The sequence below is a fragment of the Ambystoma mexicanum genome, chromosome 1p (assembly GCF_040938575.1).
Source record: "Ambystoma mexicanum isolate Mex_15411 chromosome 1p, UKY_AmexF1_1, whole genome shotgun sequence".
Classification (NCBI taxonomy): Eukaryota; Metazoa; Chordata; class Amphibia; order Caudata; family Ambystomatidae; genus Ambystoma; species Ambystoma mexicanum.
The window spans coordinates 174,978,748-175,006,378 of NC_090921.1; the positions used below are offsets into that span (position 1 = coordinate 174,978,748).

Consider the following 27,631-nt stretch of genomic DNA (forward strand, 5'->3'; position numbering starts at 1 on the left):
CCCAGTACGTAAAGCATGGGGGAGAGCGGGCATCCCTGCCTAGTGCCCCTACGTATGTCCCAGGCCCCAGATATGTGTTTCCCTGTTTTTACTCTGGCCGTAGGTCTGTTATAAAATATCTTGATCCATCTAATGAACCCTGGGCCAAAGCTGAAACCCAGAAGAACCTCCACTAGCCACTCCCAGAATATAGAATTGAATGCCTTAATAGCATCCAGGGACAGCAGCGCATATGCCTCCGTATTGGCCTCTGTCTGGGCAATAACTTGTTGCACCCTACGTAGATTCATGGTCGTGTTCCGGCTCGGTATGAAGCCACACTGATCCTCATGTACCACATCCCCTATAATTTTAGCCAGTCTGTCTGCTAGTACCGTGGTCAATATTTTCACATCACAGTTAAGCATGGCTATTGGGCGGTAGGAGTCACATTTGTCGGTGGGTTTATTTGGCTTAATGATTGGAATTAACAAGGTTTCCCTCATGCTGTCGGGAAGTATCCCTTTCTCATGTGCCTCCTGGAAGACCGCATGTAACAGGGGTGTTAGGGAGGTTTCATATGCCTTATAAAATTCAGTGGGCAGTCTGTCACTCCCGGGGGTCTTAGCATTGGTCAGTGACTTGATTGCCTCTGCTATATCCTCCGCTGTGATATCTGCGTCAAGGGCTTCAGCCTGTTCCGGGGTCCATTTGGGGAGCCCTATTTCCTCCAGGGTGTCTATGATTTGGTCACGGGGAACCTGATCTCTGTGAGAGTAAAGGTGTTCATAGAAGCCCTTAAAGGTTTCGTTTATGTCTTGCTGTGTCTGTACTACCTTACCTACTTCAGTCTGTATCGTGGTAATCGTGTACTTGGGGTGTTCTTTCCTACACAACCAGGCCAGCATTCTGCTAGGTCTGTCGGCTTCCCTGTGCGTACTGTTTGTTCTGGTGGCATAATCAAACTTGGCTAGCCTATCCCAAGCCTGCGCACATTTACCTCTAAGTTCCTTGAGGTTCTCTTCTCTTTGGTGAGTATCCACCGGGGTGGATTCGAGCTGCTCGATCTGTCGCTCCGACTGATCTAATTCAGCCCTCATTTGTTTCCTGATGCCCCCTGCTTTCGCGAAGATTTCCCCCCTCGCCACTAGTTTGAGAGCGTCCCACATCGTGCTCAGGCGGGCCACAGTTCCCGTATTCCTCTCAATAAAACTATCTATGAATTCATGGAGTTCTTCTTTGAACACCGGGTCACTTAAGGCGTCTATCGGCATTCTCCACATGGGGATAGGGGGTCTTGGGCCGGTTTGATTCCAATCTATTAGGAGCGGTGAGTGGTCTGATATACCATCTGGGAAATAAATCCATCCAATATAACTCTCTGCGATCTATCTTGAAGAAATGATTCAAACCATCTCACCATTCTTTGGATGCTTTTCCCACTTGCCCTATTCGTTGTGCCATTATCTTATGGTTCACGGTGTCAAAGGCCGCGGATAGGTCCAACATTAGTAATACTGATGAGTTTCCCCCATCCGCCGCCTTTAACAAATCGTCTTGTACGGCCAGCAATGCTGACTCCGTACCATGATTTGGCCGAAAACCCGACTGCAGGTTATCTAACAGTTCGTCCTTGTCTACAAAAGCTTGGAATTGGGAACAAGCCACTTTTTCCAATATTTTGGTTGGCCACATCAGATTTGCCACCAGTCGGTAATTCTTCATTATTTACGGGTCTAAATTGGATTTTTTTAAGAGTGGCTTTATTAGTGCTTTTTTAGGGCTTTAGGAACTTGGGAGTCTTGTAAAGACTTATTCACGAAAGTCGTAATAAATGGTGCCAAATCCTTTGCTAAATTTTTTGCCACGTATGCTGGTATCTTACATGACAAATCATTAGTGGGTTTTAATTGACTCAAAAGCGTACAAATCGTCTTTTCATCCACCATTTAGAACTGGAAGATTGTTTCTTCTTGTTTAATTTCCTCTTGTTCTCTATCTTAGAGGACTTAGAGAACTTAGAGGGGGCACATTTTCATCATTATAGCCTAAACCCAACATGTAGAGCAAAACAAATGCTGTTCTGTCAAGACAGGGACATCTGGGACTTTTCGTATTAGATTCACCCAAAAGGTATAAATAATGACAACCTGGTTCTCTTATAGCCTCACACACTGCACTGTTCCAATCTTACACCCTCAAGTCATTAAAAAGCGTGCCGCAAAAATGCCTCAATTCGTAAAATGTTGTGCCACACATATCCTTGAGGGTCTGAATAGACTGAACATGCAGTGATCAGCTGTTTCCACACTCAGCAGACACAGTCCAAGCTCAATAGTGCGCTTCTCCGGATTGTCATTTTTTTTCTTTTTTTTCAGTAAATCAAAGTGCAGTTAATGCTTAATCGCTACAGAACCAGGAGAGAGTTCACAATTCTTATTTAATAAAATATGCGAAATTAAAAACAGAATGGATGCGTAAAGCTGCGTGCTGTTTGACACAAGAACTATAAGCTGGTGCATTTTCTTTAGAGCAGCGTTTCTTTAGGCTCACTTTAATTTTCTCGATTGCAATTGAGTAGTAGGGCTCCATTCAGGATAGGGAAAATACATCTAGAATAATATCATTTTTGCTGTAGGCATAGCTCCCAACCTTTTTTTTGTCACCAAGGCGGGTGAAAACACACCGTTTTCGTGTTAGCGGGTGAGAGGCCCATAGAAGTGAATGGGCGTATGAGGGAGGGACTTGGGGGTGATACATCTGCTTTCAAGGCGGGTGAGTTCAGCGCTATGTAGTAGGTCGGATTATTGTGTGATTTGCGCGGATTTCGGGCCATCCGTATAAAACGGAGTGTTACTTAACAGCCATAAATCCAACCTTATTTCCGAGGCCATCGATCGCTGCCGCCCAATCAACTCCTGTCTGTGACCGCTCGCCCACCCGCGTCGAATCCTAAAATTGTCTTCTATTTCCAGCATAGAAAATTCCGTCAATTTAGTCAAATGAGGTTGAAAATATTTTTCGAATGATGAATCTCTGCTTTTGTTGTAACAAATACCGATTTCGGTTTGTTATAAATTGCTTTTCAGAACAGAAGCCTTACATTGCGTCCACACGAGGGTGGCATGCGGTTGTCTGACCAGTTTCCCCGGCTCCTTCCGAGCAAAAGAGAGGCGCGCCCTGGGATGGTGCGCAACAAACGCCATGATTGGTTCGGAGGACGTCATATGCTGTACGCCGATTGGTTCAGAAATTCGTAGTGCGTCACTGATCCTCCGCGATTCTCCTTCAGTTCAGGGATGCCGGCTCGCGATGCTTTCACTTTTGACAGGTGGCTGTGGAGCGCGCCACACTTTGGTCGTCCGGCTCTTGATAGGTTCGCCGCGGCAACGCCACCTGTCAGTTGAGCTCCGCCAGAGGTGGCCTCGAGCTCACCTCCCATTGGTCTCACGGGGGCTCTGCATCCACGTGCCTCTCTCCTCTGATTGGATGGATTTCATTCTAAGCGGTTTGGCGGGCTGCGCCGCTTGCCTGTTCTCGAATCCTCTGGAGGTGGTGAAGACCCGCATGCAGTTGCAGGGGGAGCTCTGCGCGCGCGGCACCTACAGCACGCACTACCGCAACGCCTTCCAGGCCATGTACGCCATCGCGCGCAAAGATGGCGCCCTGGCGCTGCAGCGCGGCCTGTCCGCCGGTCTGCTCTACCAGTTCTGCATGAACGGCGTGCGCCTTGGGACCTACGCGGCCCTGGAGAGCGCGGGACACACCAAGGGCCCCATACGCAGCCCACTGGCCGGAGCGGCGGCCGGAGTGATGGGGGCGCTGATCGGCAGCCCTGCCTACCTGGTGAGAAGCCTTTGGGGAGAAAGCTGGTGGCGGACCAGGGGGAAGTGGTTGCTAGTGTGTGCTAGTGTGTTGAGTAAGGTATAGCTTTTCTACCATACTTGCCAACATTCGGTGACCAAAAAGATGTAGGATTTTTCAAGTTTCAAAAATAATGCTTAGCATAACAATGACATCACAGGAAAATAGAAAACATTCATTGCTGGCCCCACTGGAGAATTCTGAAATACACAACACATCAAACAGCACAACATGGAAAGATGCTCAAATGTATAATTGTGAAGGGTATGTTAACACGGAATTCAATGACCTAACTTCACAGAAGGTAATCACACAGAGCTGGTAGGCAACGTTTGCCACTGCTCTGTAGCAGCAGCCCAGGCAGTACATATTTATTCCTGCAGTGCAAGTGGAACACTGAACAACATGGAGCCTGATACCCTGCTCGGTCTGATAGGCAGATGCTGTGTGATGGTGGTACGTTCTGCCACTTGCCTTCACTGGTGGTTCACCTAAGACCTGTCCCGGCCAGAGTGCAGGGCAGAGTCATGCAGCTGTCAGCTCAGTGGATGGACCTAAACCCATCAGTAATCACTTACCCGCCCACTGCACAGACAAACTAATGTGTTGCATGCTTTGTCCTGTAGCCTGCCCCGCCTTAGAGTCACATAAATTACCTGCCCCTGTAAAAAGCAGTAGGATCAGTCACCCAAACCTGTAGGTCTTAGGACTGCTTAAAAAGCAGTAGCCTACTGCCTAAATCAGTAGGGTTGGCAAGTATGTTCTACAAGTTGTAGTTTCCCCACAATATACATATTTTTGTCTACAAGCATTGGCAGTGAGTAGACAACGTCACAACTCAGAGAAAAGAAACAAAGTACATTTAGAGAAGCGAGCACGAGGTGAAGAGATGGGTAAAATATGCAAACTGTTTAAGCGACAAATACAGAGAGCTGAGAGAGACTCACACAATCAATATGAATCACGGAAGTGAGAAGGGGCATTAACCGGAGGTAGAGGCGGGACAATTTATAGGAAGGAGAGCAGGAGCTGAGTGAAGGGTGGACATAGGGGGTGGGGGCGTGGAGGGCTGGACGAGAGGGGAAGTAGAGCTAGACCAAAAACACGCAAGAAAAGACACGCCAGGAAAAGTCAGCAATTCTCTGTAGTTCTGCGCCTGGTCTGCCTCGTGATGACTCTTCCGTTTCTGGGTGTTGTGGCATGTTGACATCACATCACCAGTCGCTGCCAGGGCCGGGGCCTCATTTTAACACCTCTTTTCTTATAAACTGGGGGCGCGTTCGAGGACAGGAGCTATCCGGGGTAAGGGGTAATACAAATAGGCGAATGTCCAGGAAAAACAGGGACACCGGGAACATGAAAAAAAATGAAAATGGTAATATATAGACTCAATAACGGTACGGGAATTTGTAATGTTTGTTTTTTTCTATGTTGGTAGACTAGAACATTATTTAGATCGGTATATCGTTCTTCCACGTTTATTTTGTACCCTCGGTGACATTTTTGCTTTTCACTTAGTAAGTAACTTCTAGTGAATATTTGTTATGTGATTCGTTCCTATTTGTCTTCCTTGGAGCTTATGTTTGAGTTCTGCGTACTTTACGTGGACAGGGCCTGCTATGTTTACACTTTGGTGTACACATGGCATCACATGCCCAGCCTCTGGGTAACTTTCATCTTTTGCACAGCAGAGTGCAAAAGGGGAGTATAAAATGGTGTTGCACTCCCTTTTACGCCACCCCTTTTCACCATTCAAAACGAGGAAACGTTGCCTGTCTTTTGCGCATGGCAGGCAGCATTTAAAATGGATTTCTATGGAACTCACCAGTATGTTGCTAATGTGAAAAGTATACAAATCCCATAGGAATCCACAGCATTTACGCCAGCATGAAAATGTCAAGCTGACGTAAATGCTGGTCTATATGTATGGCGCAATTTTAACTTACGATCCACCGCTCCTCTCTGCCATACCAAATGATTGAAAATGAGGTGTAACATAAATTCAATTACAATTAACTCGTATGCAGGACTTTTATGCATTACATTTGCGTTAGCCCTCATTGAACATGAGCTCACTTTTCTTTGTTTCTTGTAATTCTGTTGTTTATTCAGACATTTCTTCATTTGTCCAATTGGTCCCCCTTTCTTTAATTAAGTCTACGAGTCTTTGTGGAAAGGAAGTCTGTCAAATTGATTTATTTTATGGAATCTAGAAATACTTTTATTTAATTGAGTTATAGATTTTGAGATAGGATTTAATGAGTCCTGCTCTAATTGTCACTTTCAACATGTGTCTCTCATTGAATAGTCACAAGGCTACTGTTGATGTGTAGTAGTCACTGAAGTTGGTGAATTCTTTTTAAAAATTTTTACTGTGAATTCGTTAAAGCTATTAACCTTACACATTAGTATAGAATTTTACACATTAGGAAATAACTTACATAATCTTAAAATGTAAATTACAAAAGCTAAAAATGATCAATAGCATATCGTATTGTATTTTATTGTATTGTATAAACACTTGTTGAGCGTGAACTATGACCCAGCATCTAGGCACTAGCAACACAAGATAGAGGCGAAAACCAACTAGACAGGTCACCCAGAGATCATAAAAGATACGTTTTCAGGTTTCTACGAAACTGATGGTGATCAGTGAACTGACAAAGCAGCACAGGACGAAAGTTCCATAGAGAAAGAGGCAAGACTGAGAAGCATCATCCCCAGGGTCGTGCCCTGCAAAAGCTCAGAATCTTCTATAGAACTTGTGAGAAAGACCACAGGGTTATAACATGCCTATATAGGGTGAACTTTGAGCACATATATTCTGCACCAGTATTATGCAGCTGGCAAAGCAGGGCCAAAGAATGTGACATCCTTGGTGCTCCGAGACCTAACTGCGCTGCAGAGTTCTGCAGAAACTGAAGCAAGAAAGCAGGTTGACCCAAATAGATGCCATTGCAATAGTCTACGTACCCCAAAATGGAAGAAGCAACCACCTTGGTCCTAGACTCGGGAGGGAGAAATGATAAGATTTTCATCAATATTTTAAGCTTGGCAAAACCCATATGGCACACAGAAGACTGAGACGGTGAACGGAGGATAGCACAGGGGCAACGCGTGGTCTTGGAAGCAAGACCACGCAGAGCAACAGAAGTTCGAATCCCAGATCCGTGCTTAGAAACCGAACTCAGGCACAGTATTAGGCACGATATTAAAAAACAATTAAATAAATAAAAGAAAATAAGAGATTTGCGCTTCTCCGGAGCCACTGGAAAGAAGTTTAATTCCAAGACTTTTTACTGCTTCCAAAGGCAGAGGACAGAGTCCCAAATAGGCATGCCAATATTCGGCGCTTCGCTTCATGGGAAGCCAGAGGCAGGAGAACCTACCACCAAAACCTCTGTTTAATCACCATTGAGTTTTAGCCAATTCATGGCCATCCAATTCCCAATGGAACATAAACAGTTATGAAGTTTGGAGGGAGGATCCAACCGTGGAGCATATACGCGAAAAAGTACCCGTGTATCATCTGCGTAGCCGTAGAAAGGCACCCATACTCAGCAATAAGATCGGTCAGCAGGTGCAAATAAAAGTTAAACAAAAGTGGCCCTGGGGATGAATTAAACGGAGGCAGCAACACTTTCTGAAACTGATTGGACAAGAAAGAAATCAAAAATACCTAATCACACTTTAAAAAGGAAATACATTTTACATCCACTGTTCATCTCAATTCATTGTCCTTCAACATTCACACGCATAACATTTAATAATTACCAACGTAATTTCATTAGCCCAATTTGATTCAAAAATTTCAAAACAGCTGCAGGTATCTCATGGCCATTCACAAAATGTCTCCATCCCACCCGAACCTCCGTGTGCACCTTGTGCACAAATCTCTGAAATAACAGGATTCTATTATTCTGTAAGGAGGGACACTGAAGAATCAAGTGTTTTCTAGTTTGTACTGCTTCCTCATTATTACAATGTAAACAGAAAAAGGAACCCATTGAGCGATTTGATTCCGTTTCACCTGTCTTCAATAAATTCAACCTGAAGCAGAGAAACTAGTCTCTCTAAAAACCATTTGGACGTTTTTGCAGAGAAGATGGTACAATTCCGATGGGTTATCACATTTAGAGAGACTTCCATATAGTTTATAAACTTGCATCTTGTCAATTGTCTCAATCCAGTTTTCCCGAAATAATATCTTCTTTACATGACTAGGATTGGATTTTAAATGTTCTTTTGACTGCCTTATATTATCTAAAATAGACTCAGAAAAAATTCTAAACTTGAACACAGGGGCTGAGTTATGTACAATCATTGACTGGTGTAAATTCTTTAATATTTAATTCAGTGTTGGATCTAAAATATTCCTAAAAAATGACAGCACCTTCCATTTGTACCAAGCCGACATGGATACTAAGCCCAATTCAAACCAGAGAGATGCTACCGGAAGGCAATTTGGTAAATTAAGCACCCTTCTCCATGTAACAGCTTCTTTTATTTTTACCCCAGGCTACTTCTCTTGCATGACAATTGGCTTCTAAACCATATAAAAGAACTGGAATAACCTCAAGCCGCTACAACTTGATAACAGGTACCAATGGGAACCAGGCATACTTCCCCTTGATCCGCCTCATCTGGGCTGCAAATTGCTAAGCCCTTTGCTTTAAAACTATTACCAGGTGGTGAACACTGGGAGGGTACTAAGTGAAAGGATAGTTTTCACTAGCCCAAATTCAAAGAACATTGATTTAGAAAGGCCGCTCTGTGATCGCACAGAGCAGCTTTTCTAAATCGAACTGTCGTGTCTCTGCCTCACACAAGTGTGCGCAGGAGGGGCAGACAGGCACAGGAGAACAGGTACGTGTTGCTGTGTGTGTCTGCGTGTGTTTATGTGTGCTGGGTGCGTGTTTTTGGGAACGGGATGTCGGGTGGGGAGAGAGGCAGCAGCGGGTGAGGAAGAGGAGACTGGGGTGGGGGGGGAGGTGGAATCCCCCCGATTTAGAAGTCATCCGGGCAGAGAGGGTGGGGGTGGGGATCAAGGCAAGGGGATATTTTCCTTTTATGCAGGCTGCCTAAAATCGACCGAAAGAAAAATCAGTCTTTTTGTTAGGTGACCTCCAAAAAGCAAAAATATGACATAGAACCCACTGGGAGATCCATCAATCCTACAACCAAGATAAGAAATGCTAGAAAATGAAATGGAAATAAAACAGAGTTCAGACTACTCCAGGTAAAAGCAGATGGTTTCCTCTGATTCATCAAAAAACGAACAATATTTGTCTTCTATAGGTTAATCACCAAATCATTATCTTGAGCATAGTTCTTAATGCTGGGCAAGATCCTCTGTAGTCTTAGCAGAGTCTGGTCGATCAACAGTATATTATCAGCAGCCACTGTACCTTTTTAAATAGCCGATCTGCAGGGGAAACAAACACTGAGGGCAGTAAGTAATTACGCAAATCAGACACATACAGAATGAACAGGCACGTGGCCAACACACAGCCTTGCCTAAGACCTCTATGGGTCGAAAAATCTTTTAAAGACCTCTGCCTGTTCATTCGTACTTGTAGTGTCTTCATGGATAGAGATTAAAATTGACGAAAAGGGGATGCGGCAGGTTCCAATCGCGCAACATTTTTCCAGAGTCAAGCTCTATTTACTGTGTCAAATGCCTGTATAAAGTCTACTGCGGCTATATAAATTGGGGCCACATTCTTACCCTCTGCCTTCTCTTGCAGGCATTTGACAATAAAACTATGATGGTGTTCTTTCCTTTATGGAACCCAGTTTGCGCCGTCTCCAACTGATTGGTAGCTGCTGCCCACTTTGCCCACTCATGTAGAATAAGGGTAGCAAAAATGTTACTGTCCGCATCAAGAAGGGAAATAGGGCGGTAATTTAAAGTGTCCGCTGATTCCCCCTTCATATAAATTGTGATCATTACAGATTGTTTCCATATAACCGGAAAACGTTTTTTCTACTTTAATGTTTGTAAACAGAACATAGAGAATATTGGCCCACAGCAAAATATTGCTTTTCAGAGGTGTTTAGACCGTCAGGGCTGGGAGTTTGAGGCTTTTGTGATTAACATTTCAGTAGTTTCAATATCAAAATACAAACTCTGGTCAACATTAGCTATAAGTACCACATTTTGTCGCTGAGACCCCTTGTAAAGTGATTTAAAATGCAATTCACACGCCCCTTCTGATACAGGGTTGCATTGTAATGCGTCTTCACTAACCTGACTAACTATACAGTAAAGTCCGCTCATGGCCTTCCAGCTTGCCCTCTATCTCCCACTGCCCATCCACAGAGACCAGAAACTTGGGACTTGGTGTTAGACCCAGCCATAAAGCCAAGCTACCCTCCACTCACAGATGTATTGCCACCCCAGATTCTCCATGCGACAGCATGCTTTTCCTCTCCCACACCCAATCAATAGAGTCAAGGAACCCACGCCTTGGAGATTGCCCTGGCACCACATCTGCTCCCAAAGGTAAGCAGCTTGCTACCTACAGGGGCCACATGCTAACCCAGACCATCTCCTCATCCCAATCCATCCTCTACAAACCTCCAAGTAAGCATGAGTTGTAGCTACAGTAGAGTAATATATCTCTTATAGCTCCAAATGCCAAAACATGCCTCCTACCAGGTGCCTCACAAGCCACCCCGGTAATTGCCCCAACTAATGCACTACCTAACCTAAAAAAATCCAACACACCCATTCCACCACTAAACTGTGCTCTTGTCAATGCTAGGTCCATCCCTGCTCATGCTCTAGACATTAATGACCTCATTGCTGTATTCAACCTCGATATCCTAGCTGCCGCAGAAACGTGGCTACATGCAGCCTATCGCCCAGCTCTATCGTTAGCTTTTCCCCTCGGCTTCTCTATCTTCTGGAGCGACAGCTCCAATGCGGGAGGTGGAGGAGTGGCACTGATAGCAAAGGATACCCTACCCATAAGATAATTCAGTACTATCCTGCATGGTAACTGTGATATCTTATCTGTCAAACTGCCCATCCCATACACAGACACTATCACTGTCCATGTCATCTATCGCCCCCAGGCTCGGCACAATCCTTGGAAGAGGACCTACTACGCACCTTGGGAGCCCATACCAAGCCTGCATTCTAAACTATCCAACTAGGAGACTTGGGATACAACAACCCAATCGACCCAATTGCCTCCTTAGTAGCCAACTTGCTCAGTGCACAAAGCTTCAAGCACTGCATTAACGCCCCTACCCATATCAAAGGTTGCATCCTTGACTGGATTGCAGATCCCAACTGCCAGTTGTCTGGATCAACAGCCCCTGTCCTTGGTCAGACCACCACATAGTGCACTTCACAATATTGCTTATCAGGCATAATGCACATGCCACCCCGTTGCTGCCCCTACACTGGCCTGCAGCGCAAGAAACCTCACCAAGGATCGTATTGCGCCTCTGCTCAGCACACTCCAATCTGAATTTCCCCACTCTATGGACTCAAATGTGCTTGCTGACCTTTATTCGAAGACTTTGACCGCAGCCATTGACTCCATTGCCCCGTTAGTGCCACAAAAATCTAAACCTTCATCACACAAACTCCTGGTTCACTCCTGCCCTTCAAGATCTCCGGACCAGTAAACGGCTAGCAGAATCTAAATGGAAAAAATCACCCACAGATGCCTTGAAGTTTCTGTTCACTACCTCAGCCAAATGCTATAAATAAGCTATCCTCCTGGCTAAATCTACCACATATAATGTCAGAATTGCCAATGCAAAGTCCAACACCCGTGAGATTTTCACCATCCTCCGGGAATTAGAACCTCCCTCCAACGCCCCCATCACGAAAGATGAGACATGCTGTTACGCCTCGGCAGGCACGGAGGAGGATTATTGCCCTTCGTAAGGGCATGCGTCACATTGCAAATCCATTCTACGCCCACTGGCAACTGCCCAGGAAAATAGCGGCTTCGGCTCACTCCGCAGCGCCCTGCGGCAAGTTGGACTACGATTCCCAGCCTTCCGCCTCCCGCTGTCAGCAGAGAGGCGATGATGCGTGAACCTCGGTTTCGTCCGGTTCCGCCTTTTTCCTTCCCGATTTAATCCTCAGAACCAGGCAAGACGCTGCTTCTGATTAAAGTTGCATCCCGGTGTTTAGAAGTTCCGTCTTCGATCCTACCTTACTTACCCGTGTACCAGACCTGTTTCCTCCTTCACGGACTGCCTTTGCCTGCCGCTTTTTGGAAAACTACTTAACCGTGTACCAGACCTGTTTCCTCCTTCACGGACTGCATTTGCCTGCCGCTGAACCATCATCTACAATACTCCAATTCAATTGTGCCTCTTATTGTTGCTGTTGCCATCATCTCCACAATCAGACTTCCGTTGGACATTCTTCAGTAGTGCACAGGGACGCCTTGCAGATAGTGCACCCACTCGACTCTAGCGCGGCCCCCTTCCGCCCGGGTTCAGTTCCCTAACTAACCTACCCGTTTGTTATTTTGTACCTCCGTTTTTGAACTCTTTGGGACAACTCGGATTCAACAGCACAGCCGTGGTAAGGGTTTTCTATCTTTATGAGTCCATACCTCGTAGCTAAGCGACCACTATCATTACTATAGGTTACATTCTCCTTTCTTACTTATAGGTGGTTCCGGTTGCCTTAAAACAAGGGGAGGGCATAGCTCAGGTACTACTAGCAAGAAGTATCAAGGGAAGGGATTCTTCTTAAAGTTCCATTTGCTCACCTCTTGTTTTTCCTTTACAGCTGGGATCTTGGCGGCGTGTTCTCCCCGCCCTTTTGAGCAATCAGTCCATCTGCCTGGTCCTACCCAGCAGAGGATCATATCGTTAAAAAGGTCTTGTGCCCTCACAGAGAGGAGGCTAGGTTGGAGGCCCCGACCTAGCTCTTCAATCAATAGTGCAGTCCTGTGTCTTCCGGCCACCGATTGGTTTACTTCCCGTCCGGTGAGTAACACATGGTGAACTAATATTCAAAATGCTATGCTTTCCAAAATGGACACCCTTTACAAAAAAATCGCCCTCAAGCAACCTACTCAAAAATCCTCACAGCAGCCTTTGCCGGCCACTCCACACCCCCACTGCTGCTCACAAAGACCTTCCTAGGTTCCGCTTTATCGATGTCTCTGAAGCCAAAGTCAGAACTATCTTAAAGAGCCTGAAACCATCAAGATGCAAAGGGGATATTTACCCAGCAGCCCTCACTAAGGAGTGGTCTGAGGTCCTGGCACCCTTCATTGCCACCTTTATCGATGTCTCCTTCGCCGTAGGAGTAGTCTCCACTTGTCTCAAAGAGCCTGGGTACTCCAACTCATTAAAAAACCCTCACTAGACCTGACGGTCCCAAACAACTACCATCCAATCACTACGGTCCCTTACTGAAAATATTGGACAGAGCAACATATCTGCAAATTTAGTGCTACTTGGAAACCAATCACATCTTGGGCGTGTGCCTGTCTGGGTTCTGCCCCGGCCACGTAACAGAATCAGCATTGCTCGATTTGAAGAACCAGCTTTATTACATAAGGGACAAGGCTAGGCCTGCCCTTTTGCTATCTGCTGTGTTCAATCAGGTCATCTACAAAATCCTCTGTCACCACCTAACCGCGGCAGGCAATTGTTTACCTGAGGCCTTGACTTGGATTGCCTTATTCCTGGAGAAAAGATCCATTAGGGTATTTGCGAGAACACCTGTGCTCCTCTGGCACCCATCTCTTGCGGCTTGCCACAATGGACATGTGTATCCCCGACCCTTTTCATTTAAAAAAAACACTTTTCGACTTACTAGACTCCATCGCCATATATTACATTAACTATGCCGATGATACACAAATCTTACTCCCCCTTTCCGGCAACTACCAGGGAGACGCTGCTACTCTAAACACTGCCTACGTGACCATCCAGGCCTGGATGACCACTCACCACCTTTGCCTTAATGATAAGAAGCCAGGGATCCTCCTGGTAGGTTCTTCGACAGTGATCAAGAAGCTTGACGGCCAGTACACCTCTTTCAATATTGACGCCATTCTGATCCCTGTCTCTTCCTCAGTGAAGACATTGGGAGAATACGTGGATGCTACTCTGCCGCTCACGTGCCAAGGGAACGTCATTTCCATCTGTGCCGCCTACACTACTAAATTGATCAATGCTGCCAGACTGTTCTTATCCCCTGACAACTGCCTTACAATTGCCCAAGCTATCATCGGATCAAGGCTCAAATATTGTAACGCACTCTTCGCAGGCACATCTGAGCACAACATCCGAAAGATGCCGGTGATCCAGAATAAAGGCACTGCGAGCAGCTCTTAACTTCCCCAAACTTGAACAAATCACTACTGCAAGAAGAAAGGCACATTGGCTCACAATTCTTGAACAGATGTTATTTAAAACCCTGTCAATCGCGCCCAGATGTCTTTCCAATGCGGCTCCCCTCTACCTGTCACAGGAAAGTACAAAAGCAATGTCTTCCAGACCCACCAGAGCGACTAATGCTCATTGTCTCACACAACCCAAATTTAAACGGGCAAAAGCAGCCGGCTCGAGCTTCACAATTATCTCAGCCAAACAAAAGTACTCCCTTTGCACTTGCAAGCTGAGCAATCATACTGGACCTACCGGAGATCACTAATAACTTGGCAATTTGCATAACTCTGCCTGACTCTGACTAATCTACTGTCTTTATTCCCATTTCATATGAATTACGCACCTTGATGCCCTCGGGTTTAGTGTGTTTTATAAATGAAAAAATAAATACCTGTCAGTTTGCTGATTACGTGAATTTGAGACCACTGCCCTTAACATAGATTCACTTTCTTGCTGTAGTTTTTGTATAGTGGTCGGATCTAAGTTAATTCTTTATAATTCTGCTTCAATTGTTTAATTTTTAGCTTCACAGTCACGAATCGGTCTAGAACCTCTCAAGAAGCATAGTTATCACCTTAGGGCTCTTTTTTTCCTTTCTTTTTTTTGTCTGAATCAGTCGATCAAAGCCCGCTCTCTCTTGTTTGTACAAAGGTTTGTATGTTCTATTATAGCATTATTAAAGCTCAGTACATATAAAAAATTGTTTGGTGTTATTAGTTCAAACCTTTTATCATAAGTAGTTTCCAATTAGAACTTCTCAGTGTTATGATTAAAACGAACTATGTTACCAACTCTCCTACCAACACTGTGGCCTTTCCCATGTGCAGTCAGATCATTGTAGCTGGAGGTAGTAACTCTTCCCAGTTTCAGCTCAAATATAGAAATAGCATATTGTGGTCACTTGCCTCTACATCTACCACCATGAAACTAATATATTTCTCAAACAAAAGAGAGCACAAGGTCAGATAATCAATGCCTGAGTTTTACATTTTTCCACGTAGACTTTCCCAGGACATCACCCTCAATAGATCAATTGGCAAATTTCAGATTCCAAACCTGAAGCAACTCTAACCATCTTTTACCATTCTTAGAACTTGCAGTTTTCCGTAATTGGTAAATAGGCAGGCGATCACTTATATCAATTTGTGCAGCTAAACAATCTGAGTTAAAATCACTGTAGGCATAATATTCTGCCCCCCCATATTCACTGACAAAATGTTCACACAAGTCACAAACCGCCAACAAGAAGACATCCAAATTGGATAACTAGGGGTTCCAATAGATATTTATAATGAGCAATGGGCTTACAACTCTATCCCCCAAGAGAAAACACTTTACTGCTAAAATACCATAAATCACATCAGATAAAAGCTGTATAGTATCTAGACAGGTATTCTTAATCAAAACATGGAGTCAACCAGACTGGTGTATCATTCAACCACATCTAATCTTGGTTTATCTATACAGTAAACTAATTCAATATCCTTCGAAATTAGTAGACGTAAAAACGGAATCTCGTGAAAGAGTTGCAGAACATTTGTGCTATTTAAAATGACAGTATCATCCGCGTGTACAACTAGCTCCAACAGTAGTTTCAGTGGAAGGTTCTGATCTGTTTGGCCCTTAGTTTTCGAATGCACACTCCCTGTCATTCGTCTGGTTTGGCAAGCTCACTGTTGACCAAGCAATCCCAGGACCCATTCGGTGAGAGCCCATGGCAATACCCTTAGAGTGCGAAGTACTAGTAGACTCTATTACGTTCCCCATGATCAACATTATGGAACTTCAGGAGTTGTGGGAATGTCACTCACTGCCATAAAATGCAAAGCAGGAGACAAAGTAAAAAAAAAGGACCCTGCGGTGCGTTTCTCTTGCACGTAAGTGAAGGGAACCGGCGTAGCAAAGGAATGGTGGCGTCGGCAGCAAAGAGCGAAGTGTGCCGCCAAAAGGTAAGTAGAAAAGTTAGAGGGTGAAAAAAACAAATCATTTTCGTTTAAATGACTTTCAATTTTTTCTCTATGACACTTCGGATTCAATGAAATCATGGATTATCCCTTTTTGTACGTCGAAAAACCTTACATTAAGCGACAACTTGAATAATTCAGACTGAGAGCTCAAGTCTTGACTTGTCTTACTCGGGCATCTACCCTGAGGGATATCCACTGTGACAGAATTTGAACCACAAGCAACATTACCCTTTGTGTACCGATCCAGTGGTACAGGCACGATTTGTTTAATTCTTTCAGCATCAAAATCAGCCGACCTTCTGTTATCCAATGCTTTACTTGCTGCTGCTTCCGTCAAATGTATATTTCTGAGGAATTTAGGAAATGTGTTTATTTAAATTGCCTATTTGATGGTTCTTAGATTTATTTTGCAGTTTTTTTCCGTGAGGTAGTGAAGCGGAGTACCTTTTTTTTTTTTTTGCACACTCATAATAAAGACATCCCTCTAGGGAAATAGGCCAGGAGCTGGCGTTTCGAGGATAACAAGGTTTAATTGTACAGAATACAAATACCACCAAAGGACTCTGCTGCTCGAGAGGGCTCTGGTTAATCTAAGGACAGGCAGACACTTAAAAAGCCATGTGACATCATCATATGCAGTAGAAACGGGTGTTACTGATTGGTTTTGCCGTATGGATGGACCTGCTCCATAGGGGATGCCAGGCTTCAATTGGTTAGTTCTGTTGCTGTCATTCCAGCTCCAGGTGGGGCAGCTGGGCTCATTTCAGTCTTGGGTGAAGGTCCGGTTGGTCGTATACTACTTTGTTACAGCTAAACTAACACGCTAAAATCCCTATTCCATTACTGTGGCATGCACCTGGGAGGCACAGGAACTGGTGCCAGAGGGAAGGGAGGATAAAATACAGTCGTGCTGACCCACATATTCAGGGATTCGTTGATACCCATTTCCTGCACTCGAGTTCTCCATCCTGGGTTTGATCTTTAATTTATCCCTCCCTATACTTAGTGTTACAAAGGTCATGTTTTATGCTTCAAGAAATACAGTCGCGCATGCTTGGATCTTTTTTGGCCACTTGATTTGTATTAGGACAGGAGGGTCACTTGCTTATCATAGAATGCTGAGGTGTGGGGGTAGAGTCAGTGGTGTGGGCCTAGCTTTGGGCTAGCTGGGTGGGGGTTAGGGGCCTATTGGCAGTTTAGTGGAGATGAATGGATGCTTCACGCAGCCTGGAGTTGTTTCACGCTCTTGGAGGGCGCATTCCTCTGAAAGATACTAAATGTTTGCAACAGTGAAGGGACAAGGGGCGGGGGGGGGGGGGAGTGAAGTTCCGTGAGAACTGGCTGCATGGATTCCTAGTAAGCTGAGTTCATGGAGTTTGGCAGGTGCAGCTCAATCATACATGTCTGTGCTTTTTGGTCTACTACAAAATGGAGTTTCATTCTGTGTTTTCCAGCGCTGCGCATCTACTGTTGGCGCTATACTACTTCTATGTGGTGTTTAATTGTGCAGTGTTCTCCCCCCTTATACATTACATCACTTCATATGGGGTTCTCTGCCCCTGAAAGTGCCTAAGGGGTGGGATATACTAATTTCCATCACAACAGTAGTAATATTAGAGGTGTTATTTGACTGAATTATTTCCGAAAGTACACTGTCGCTGGGCTTCTTACCATCCAACTGTATCACAGGGGCAGAGGCCAGTTGCTTATTTGTTCAAAATCTCAGTACGACCATTTATTATCTTTGCATCAACCTGTTCTAATTTCATTTTATTTCACTTAATTGTATGGTATGAGCAGTGAGTTCCAGCTTTATGTTATAACATAGTGAAACAAACGAGCGCAATAACAAATTTAGAGCTGAAATAGATGGTGCAGTCAATTTTACTGTATTATCTAAATCCCTTAAGGTGTGCTGCAGCTCATGCTGTGTGGAAAGAGCTACACGTTGTCTCTGAATTTTAATCAATTTTTGATTGATGCTCTGTTAGTAAGGAGGGTACCTCTTCCAAAAACAATTGCTCTTGTCCTTCGTACCAAAAAAAAAAAATTGAAAAGGGGTGAGATATATCTAGAAATGGTCATTCTGGTCAGCTACCTCAAGCAGACTTCCATCATTGATGAAATTACTTTCTTCTTCACTACAGTCGTCTCTTTGAAATTTACCTCACTTCTGTACTTGTACCCGCTGTAAGGTAAAAGTCATGTTTAATATTTTGTGTACCAGCTTTTCTTTGCCTACTCTTTATCCCTATAAAAGTCCAGAGGGACACCGGACAGACCAGCCTGAGTGGCATAAGTTATGTTCCCAGGGATACTTGGCAACTCACCCATGCATCCCAAAAACATTGTAATTGTATTGTTCCGGGCGTCGAGTGGCCCACTGTTCTCTGCTGAGCCCGACCATTTGTTTTTCACAGTCGCCACGAGAGATAACCTCTGCGTTCTGGTTATTAGAAAAGCTCATAGCAGGGCCACCCCCCATTGCCTACCCCTTTTCTGGGGCATAAGACCTCATGAATAGATGCACATACCTGGGAATAATGAGGACAACTGGTGTATATTTTGAAACACCAGATCACATTTGGAGTTATACAGCAATACCGGCGGGCAGTCCCAGCCCTAAATAAATTCACATCCTTAGACTTCTAAGGTAGCTACTTAGGTGGGCTTTGTCATAAGTTCCCGGGGACATTTGTCACTTCCCGTTTGCAGAGTAGCCGACATAATAGGTGTTCAGGCACGGGGGCTGCAGACAGAGGCTGCACTGCGCAGTCCCCCACCCTTATATGTGTCCTCCGGAGACAAACCGATGTGGCTGGGCCCGGGGGCGCCCTTTCCTCCTGAGGAGGAGCCGAGGTGGAAGTGCCCCCGAAGGGGGTGGCCAGAAGGTCGGCCCGTTATGCAGGCTGTCCCTCTAGCGCCTCCTGCGAGGGCTGGATATCCCCTTTTACTCAACAAAGATATTCAGTTGAGATCCTAAGAGTTCTGTAGTCTGCCCCCTATAACTATTTGCTTCACCACTGTGCTCCGTGTTCTGTTGACGCTTTTGCAAGCTAAAAGCATAATTGGACTGCACTGTGTCCGTAACTGTGGCGCAATTAAGTTTCTCAATGAAACTGTCAGTCGAAGCAAATTTGCTTCTCAGATTATATATAGCTAAAACAATCACGCAACAAAGATGATTACCAGCAAAAACACAGTTTGGGCGATGAAAATAGAAAACATATCAAATCGTCTGGCACCCGTAGGATTGAACAGCAGTTCCTGCGCACCGAGTGACTGCCGACTGCCACACACCTGGCCCACGCTGAGGCATTTTAAAACTTCAGGTGTGTGGGGCCGAGTGCAGAGCCAAGTAGCAAAACAGAATAACCCAGAATGCTGTTGACTGCCACACACATGGCCGCTGAATTTGGTTGTTCTGATTTGTTTTGAAAATAATTCAATATTTTAAAATTGTCAATATTTAATATACGGATCATACCCTTGACCATAATATTTGCTTGTGTGTATCACCTTTCGTTGGTCTGCTATGTGGTGTAAGTGGGTCGCTTGTGCCATGTATGTAGACTGTGTTTCTTTGGCATATCGTCATCTTTGAGTTTCAGGACATCGCCACACTTGTGGTTGTTTTTATTACTATATTTATTGAGCGTGGCTAGAGCTATGGGAATCAACAGAGTGCTTTACAAGTCATAAGGCGGAGGACACAGTGAGGAAAGCAGAGATACAAGGTAGGGGGAAGGTAACAACGGGGGGTATGGTGCATGGGCAGTTTGGCAGCAAGGGATTTACAAGCAACCAGGCATGGCAACAGGAAGAAGCAGATCACTGAATGTTGAGGAACTACTGCTACCGTATGAGGAGCACATGTATGACACTTTTTGAGAAAAGGTGAGGGCCATCTGGGCAGCAAACTCCTGTCCCACCTGCTGCCCCCTCCCATACAGTAGCACATTCAAAACTTTACATAGGTAAAAACAAAAAGGTACCTAAAACATGGCAAGTTCAATATTACCGGTTTACAAAAAAGGTGATGTGAAAGATCCAGGCAACTACAAAATGTTAGTGATGCTGGATATTCCAGCTAAGATTTTCTCGAAGATACTTCACATGGAGCTTATTCAATGGATTAAGGATTGCCAGGTTCTGCCGCCAATCATTTCGTGCTAAATCATCTACCCTCCACAATATTATAATAGTTACATCTGCCATAGAATAAACATGGGGGCAAAGACAATTACCACTATATGGGGTCTTTATAGACTTTTCCGCCGCATTCGACACGATCCAGAGAAATAAACTCTAGAATAAGTTGAAGTGTTGGAATATCCCATCTGGATTGTTGTCGATGATTATATTACTGTACTCGAATACATCAGTAAAAGTGAGGTTGGATGGTGAAGGTAGGGTGTATGACTTAATTCCAACATGTTGGGGAGTTAAGCAGGGTTGCAACTTAGCTGCAACCCTGTTTAACTTGTATCTGGCAGATCTGGTTGAGGAATTTAGTACTGTGATGTCTGATGACCTTAAGATTGGCCCTTTTAAGGTAGGATCGCAAGGCTAGGCAGACAATCTCCTATTCTTAGACTACACACCGGGTGGTCTTCAAAGCAAATTATTGGCATTGGAAACATTTGCCGCCAGTAATGGTCTTGGAATAAATCTTAGTAAGACAAAGGTGATTGTCTTTTCAGGCAAATCAAAGTGAGTAGTATGCAACATCAGGAAATGGATAGTTGATGTACAGAGAATCGAGGTTGTGGAAAGTTATAGATATCTAGGAGTAATCATTGATCAGAATCTATCCTGGTAGCATCAATGGAGTGACCTAATATCCAAATGTATGAATTCTGCTATGGTGTTAAGTCATTTTTATAAGAAATCAAGTTGGGATGTCCATAAAAACAATAATGCTGCTCTATGATGCAAAAATAGTATCATCTCTTTTATATGGAGCAGAGATCTGGGGGATAAAACTAAAGAATGAAAAATAGATTTGAAGGGAAATTATTAAAAATCTTACTTCGAATGCCTAGTAGTCTCCCATGTGAATACATTCTGTTAGAATGCAAATAGATGCGGATTGGTGATGTGTTGGAATATCGAACTGCTATGTTATATTTAAAATTGTGTATTTTAAATAATGGCACATTGATGGTTGATTTAATTAGGGCAATTAATGTAATTAAGAATAACAGGGTATTATTCACACTCGGGTCCATGCAAATCGCTCATTAAAAATGGGCGAAAGAGCATGCAATAAGCTGGTTATCCTACTCGACAGCTAAATGGAAATTTATGCTGAAAATTGATATACATGAATGTGGGCAAGAGAGAGATATGATCTTGTTAGCTGAGAAAAGTAATAGTGGGATGTTTTTACAGCAAAGGGAAAACAATCCAGGATATTCGACATATATGACCGCATACCCTGAGGCTAAAAAAATAAGGCGCTATCTGATATTTAAGTTTAACATTTCTGCTTGTCTAGAAATCATGGAGAGTAGATATGGGATACCAAGAGAAAACAGATGGTGTCGACTATGCGGAACAAACAATATTGAAACTGCAAATCATCTAATTTGTATATGTTGAAAGTCTAAATGAAATAAGACTAAAATTTATTAAGGCCTATGACAATAAATTTGATGTAAGAAATATGAATGATATATGGGAAGAAAGTTTACAGGGTGATCTAAGTATTTTTATCATATGATTACTTTTTATAAAAACTGTCTGAATATTAAACATTAGCTGAGGATATCTTTTATTAAGATTTTATTCTGTATAAATGGAAAAGTAAATGGGTTTTATGTAATGAATTTTATATTTGATAGTAATGTTTTTTAGAATAGTGATTTTAGATTGTAAATTATGATGAACTGATGGAATATCTGTAAAGCTAATGAAGCTAAATGCATAAATAATTTAAAAAACATTTTTATTTACCTATTAAGATTCTTTGCTTAGCACCATGCACTTTGAATTGAGAGTGCCCCCACCATAGTGCTTGGAGTGAAGGGATGAGTAGTCGCTAAATCACCAATTTAGCCTTTACACTTTTACAAAATAGGGGTGTCATGGTATGGATTTTTTGTCAGTATGATAACCTTCTTTCCAAATGACTGTATACCATTTTTATTGCGGTCTAGCACACATTTTCATCACTATATACAACAATATTAAAAAAAAAATCGAATCAAACTGTCACAAACACTCACACCATAACCATAAACAGCATCTTTACCTATGTTGCACTGAACATCTCTTTATAATGTATAGTTTTTGTAATCAGGTGTGTCCAGGTCTACAACATTTTGTTCTCTATAGGTTTTGGACTACAATTCCATCAATCCTAGTCAGCCTTGTCAAGATGGATCATGGGGGTTATAGTACTAAGTAATTACAAGAGCTGCAGTTTGCAGACATCCTGAAGTATGCGCTTTGCCAATATAAAACTGCACCACTTGAAACTGCTTGTACAAAGAAAAACACTCATTTATTTCCACTGCCCTTTACCATTTAAATAACATAAACTAACACTGCTTTTATTTATTTACTAACACTACATATTTCTTGCTAACAAATGCAGGTATGTTTTTCCAGCTGTATGCAATTGGCGATCCTTATAACATTTGAAATGTGCCCCCACGCACCTTCAGCGGACTCTCAGGCTCCTGTAAAACAGCTGGGAAGTGGATAGTCCCCCGCAATCAGTCGTTCGCCCCCTTTCTTTTTGCAACCCGTGGCATTTTAGTTCTGACTTCTGGATCTCGGGCAATATAGCACGCTTCTCTTTTTCACGCAACCTGACTGCAAGCTACAATACGGGAATTATATTGCCACGTAAAAGGAAAACACACCTACCACATCTCCCATTTGCTGGTAAAGAAGCTTTTCTGAAAACAACTGGACTTTTCTGACGGGTGTTAACTGATAAACGTGTGCTGTGAGTACCCCACATACCTGATGCACTGCGAGTCCACTCCGTCATAGTCCAGCACAGCGGTCTGGTGTGGGAGGAGAACCATCAGTGTAGGTTTGCTGACAGACCATAGTCACATTTTTAAAATCTGCATGCTGCATGAGCCAGCAGCACTTTACTTACAAATCACGGGTGGGCAACCTGTTATTAGAGACTAGTACCCACACTTTGATCTGCGGCGAGACTGTCACTGCACTGGCCTGCCTATCCACCAGAACCTTTAAAAAAAATGCTCTGTCCCGACCTCACCAGTCAAGATTTCTTTTTTTCGGGAAGGGCATTCCTCCTTTATCTTTCAAAGTTACTTTTTATCTGACAGCACTTAGACATATTGGTGTTTGCTGAGTTTTAAAGAGTGTGAGATAAAGATCTATAAGCAAAGCATATTTGGGAAAGGACCAATGTGGTGTTCTGTATTTGTCATTGTATTATCACTGGTGATTTCTCCCATTAGACCCAATCTGTGGAACGTCTACGTAGGCTTTGTACCAGTGCACACTACCAAATAGAATGGAGCTGACGACGGAAAATTCAGCTCAAGATGGAGGAGGCAGCAGGGTAACCCCTGCGGGGTCATGCCGCCAGGACCTGGGACCCTCCCCTGGGGGTCAAAAGGCGAGGGGCGGAACGGCGCCAAAGGCCTAATGGCCCAAAAGCCCACGAAGGGCTGAACAAAGGAAAAGGGGCGGGGCGATCAGGATATAAGCAGGCGGGACCGGGGTGCCAGGCAATGCGAAGACCCTGTGAAACCAGTCCTACTGTGACAAGACCACACAGACCAAGAAGAATACAAACCCACGACTACACACTCAACCCGAGAAGATGGAGTAATGAGGCTCAAGCCTCGGTATCCAAAAAATCACCGCTGATGGATAAAAATCTATCAGCAAGAAGAAGAACAAGCGCAATGCCAGTTCATCTCGCTCCTGCACTGGGACCCGGTCGCCGCCTCGCAGGTGGAAGGAATTTCGTTTTTGTTCCTGAGTGTTCCAGTGCCAGCCACTGGTTCCCTGCTCCTGGTTCGTGCTCATATGGTGAAGGAAGCGGTCCGGTTGGAATTGTTCCAGAAATTCCAGAGACGGAGATGGCCAGGGCAGTGTGGAGGGAGCGGAACTTCTCGGAGCGCTGCAAAAAGAAAGGTAAAAACCAATGCCATGGAAGTTTTGCGCTAAATGCTGGGGCATTCATGGGAGCGCGGGAAAAGAGGGTCTCAGAGATTAGGAGCGTCGCGCTGAAAGGGTTGCTTCACAGCAGTAAAGGGCCGGAACACAGTTTAGCCTGCGGGAGTGCAGGAGTTAACAGGATACGGCCAGGATAATGATAGGAATGGGGACGGGCCTCCAACTTGTTCGCCACACAAGCAGAAACAAAGTTTTTTGCCTTGGAGGGCTAGGGGGCAAACACGTTTCTGCAGAGGTCGATTGCATGTCAGGTTTGCAAAACGTTATGCTTTTTGTAGGGGTTTCCATGTGCTGGCCTGTGCATAGCATTGTAGTCTGAGAGGCAGTAAGCAAACACGTATTTGGCTGTAAGGTAGCTCACCGGGTTGAGCACGCACTTCTGTGGTCCATGTTGGAGAGGCAGGTCGCTGGTTCAAATCCCTGCGGAGCCAAAGAGAACGTGAAAGACGCACTAAAGGGTTCAGCAATGAAGTGTCTGGCCTTCAAAATGGGAAGACTGCGGTTCAAGTACCGAAGTCGGTATGAATTCAGAGTATAGAACCAAGGTCGTAAAGCATGGTGTGTCACTTTCAAAGGAACAGTAAGCAAGGCCACGCTGTACTCCGTGAGTTGCAATCCATCAGCTGCAAGCTAGTTCGGATCTAGTGACTCTAAATGAGAAGGGCCTGCAAGGATAGGCGGTAGGGGACACACTGGGTCAACATGCGTTAAACAAGGATATTAGCTGGTTATAGGGTATGCATACGGTGGTCTCATGGGGCATGTCGGGTGGCGGGTTAGCAAATGCCCGGATGTCGGTGAGGGAGGTGGTCTTCCTGATAGCACAGCGAGCAGGTGCTGGAAGCCAAAGGTCGCACGGTGCGTTTACAGGATATTGCTTAGTTAACAGCCGTAGCAATTGGAAAACACAAGTAATTATGGGGCATACGGGTGGTTGTGTTTTGTGTTCCCTGGGCGGCCCACACGCTGTGGGTGTGTTGTTTGGTGACTGTTTGGGTAGTGACTTGGTTATCAGTTGACCACATGGTTTTGTGGTCGTCCATTGAAGGACGAGGTGGAACTTGTACGATGGGCGACTGGGGCTCCACGCATGCGTTTTGCATTTAAAGCAGGCGTTTTATGGAAAGATTAATGCGGGCGCCGGGCCGCACAAAAATGCCCCCAGAGTTTGTGGTTTTGTATATTGTACATGATGTAGGTGGCCTGCCTTTTCTGCACTGTGGTCCGCCGGGGGCAGGCCCGTGAGGTGCAATGCAATGGGTTCTGGGGTCGCATTCAAGTCGCGCACTAATTTTGAAAATATATCCGTGACTTAATTGCTTAATGATCCTAGGAGTACGATTTTAAGGATGATGAGAACTAAGCTTGCCAAAGCAGGTATGCCGTTTTATCTTAATGAATACATAAATCAGAGGATCGCAAACATACGTTGGTGTAGGACGTCCGTTGTTATTGCAAAGCATGAAATGAGGTAATTACCCCGCTCGGGTTGCTGAAAAGCAGTCCGTGGTAAATCGAGGAAGCACTTCTAATATAAACAGCTCATATGATCGCAAATTAATACATGACATGATTTACCGAAATGACCCTGCGCTGTTGTAATGTGCGATTTTGGAATTATCCAGTCGCAGGGTTTCACTAAGGGGCAACATTGTAAATTAAGAGGGTAATTCATAGAATTTCGCAGAAAAGTGTCGCAAGCGGCTGGCGCAGAGTGTCCGCGTGCGATTGTCTGCGCCAGGCACGTGCGCTAAAACCGATTTCCGCGCACAGCGTATTCATGGATTTTAGGCCCCCAAACCAGCCGTGGCGCAGAGAATCGCAGCGACCCTGCAGCAGCGCCAGTAACGCCCTCGCGCAAGGAAAAGCCATCAAAATCGCTAAATCATCGCAAAGGGCTGTGCTAACCCTGGACCAGTTCACCGGGCTGGCAAACGGCAAGCGGGGAACGTGTATTTCGGGGGTGCGCGGGAAGCTCCACACGCGATTGGCCCAGTGCGAGCAAGGTATGTGAATTTCAGGGGTGCGCGGGAAGTTCCACACGCGATCGGGCCTGGGGGAGCCTCCTACGTGTATTACAGGGGTTCGCGTGAACTTTCTCACGCGATCGGGCCTGGGGGAGCGTGCTACGTGTATTACAGGGGTTCGCGTGAACTTACTCACGCGATCGGGCCTGGGGGAGCGGGCTATGTGTATTACAGGGGTTCGTGTGAACTTTCTCACGCGATCGGGCCTGGGGGAGCGGGCTACGTGTATTTCAGGGGTTCGCTGAACCTTCTCACGCAATCGGGCCTGGGGGAGCGGGCTATGTGTATTTCAGGGGTTAGCGTGAAGTATCTCACGCGATCGGGCCTGGGGGAGCGTGCTACGTGTATTACAGGGGTTCGCGTGAAGTTGCACACGCGATTGTCCCAGTGCAAGCAGGGTACGTGTATTTCAGGGGTGCGCGGGAAGTTCCACACGCGATACCAGCAGGGAATGTGTATTTCAGGGGTTCTGGGGAGTACTACACGTGAATTGGCCGTGTGGGTCCTCCCAGGTGTACGCTCCACAACCTCCACGGCCCCTGCAGGCAGCCCACACCACGGGGGACTACCCTGCACCCCTGCCCATGTCCCGCAGGCAGCCCATTCACCATGGGCATGCCCCCCAGCCAACCCACGTGTCACCTTGCACTACTGATCAGCAATGCATGTCTCCCACCACCCCCACCCCCCAGCAGTGCAGGGGCAGCCTCCACCAGGCCCCCACTCATGTCCCCCTGCACCCCCACCCCCCAGCATCCAGGGTCACCCTCCACCAGGCCCCCACTCATATCTCCCACCGCCCCCACCCCCCTGCCACCATGGGCAGCCCCCACCAGGCCCCCACTCATGTCTCCCACCACCCCCACCCCCCTGCCACCATGGGCAGCCTCCACCAGGCCCCCACTCATGTCTACCACCACCCCCACCCCCCAGCAGTGTAGGGGCAGCCTCCACCTGCACCCACTCATGTGTCCCACCACCCCCACCCCCCAGCCACCAGGGGCAGCCTCCAGCAGGCCCCCACTCATGTCTCCCACCACCCCACCCCCCGGCAGTGCAGGGGCAGCCTCCACCAGGCCCCCACTCATGTCCCCCTGCACCCCCACCCCCCAGCATCCAGGGTCACCCTCCACCAGGCCCCCACTCATGTCTCCCACCACCCCCACCCCCTTGCCACCACGGGCAGCCCCCACCAGGCCCCCACTCATGTGTCCCCCCACCCCCCAGCCACCAGGG

At 45.5% G+C, this 27,631-nt stretch overlaps 1 protein-coding gene across 1 annotated transcript in view; it reads left to right on the top strand.

Moving 5' to 3' along the window:
• Positions 1-3,266: 3,266 nt before the first annotated feature.
• The window catches only part of LOC138567725 (solute carrier family 25 member 35-like), a 328,461-nt gene continuing 304,096 nt past the window's right edge, over positions 3,267-27,631 (top strand). The window contains exon 1 of the mRNA XM_069646202.1: positions 3,267-3,825. Within this exon, the coding sequence (XP_069502303.1) occupies positions 3,292-3,825 (534 nt within the window). The 5' untranslated portion in view covers positions 3,267-3,291. The remainder of the gene's footprint in view (positions 3,826-27,631) is intronic.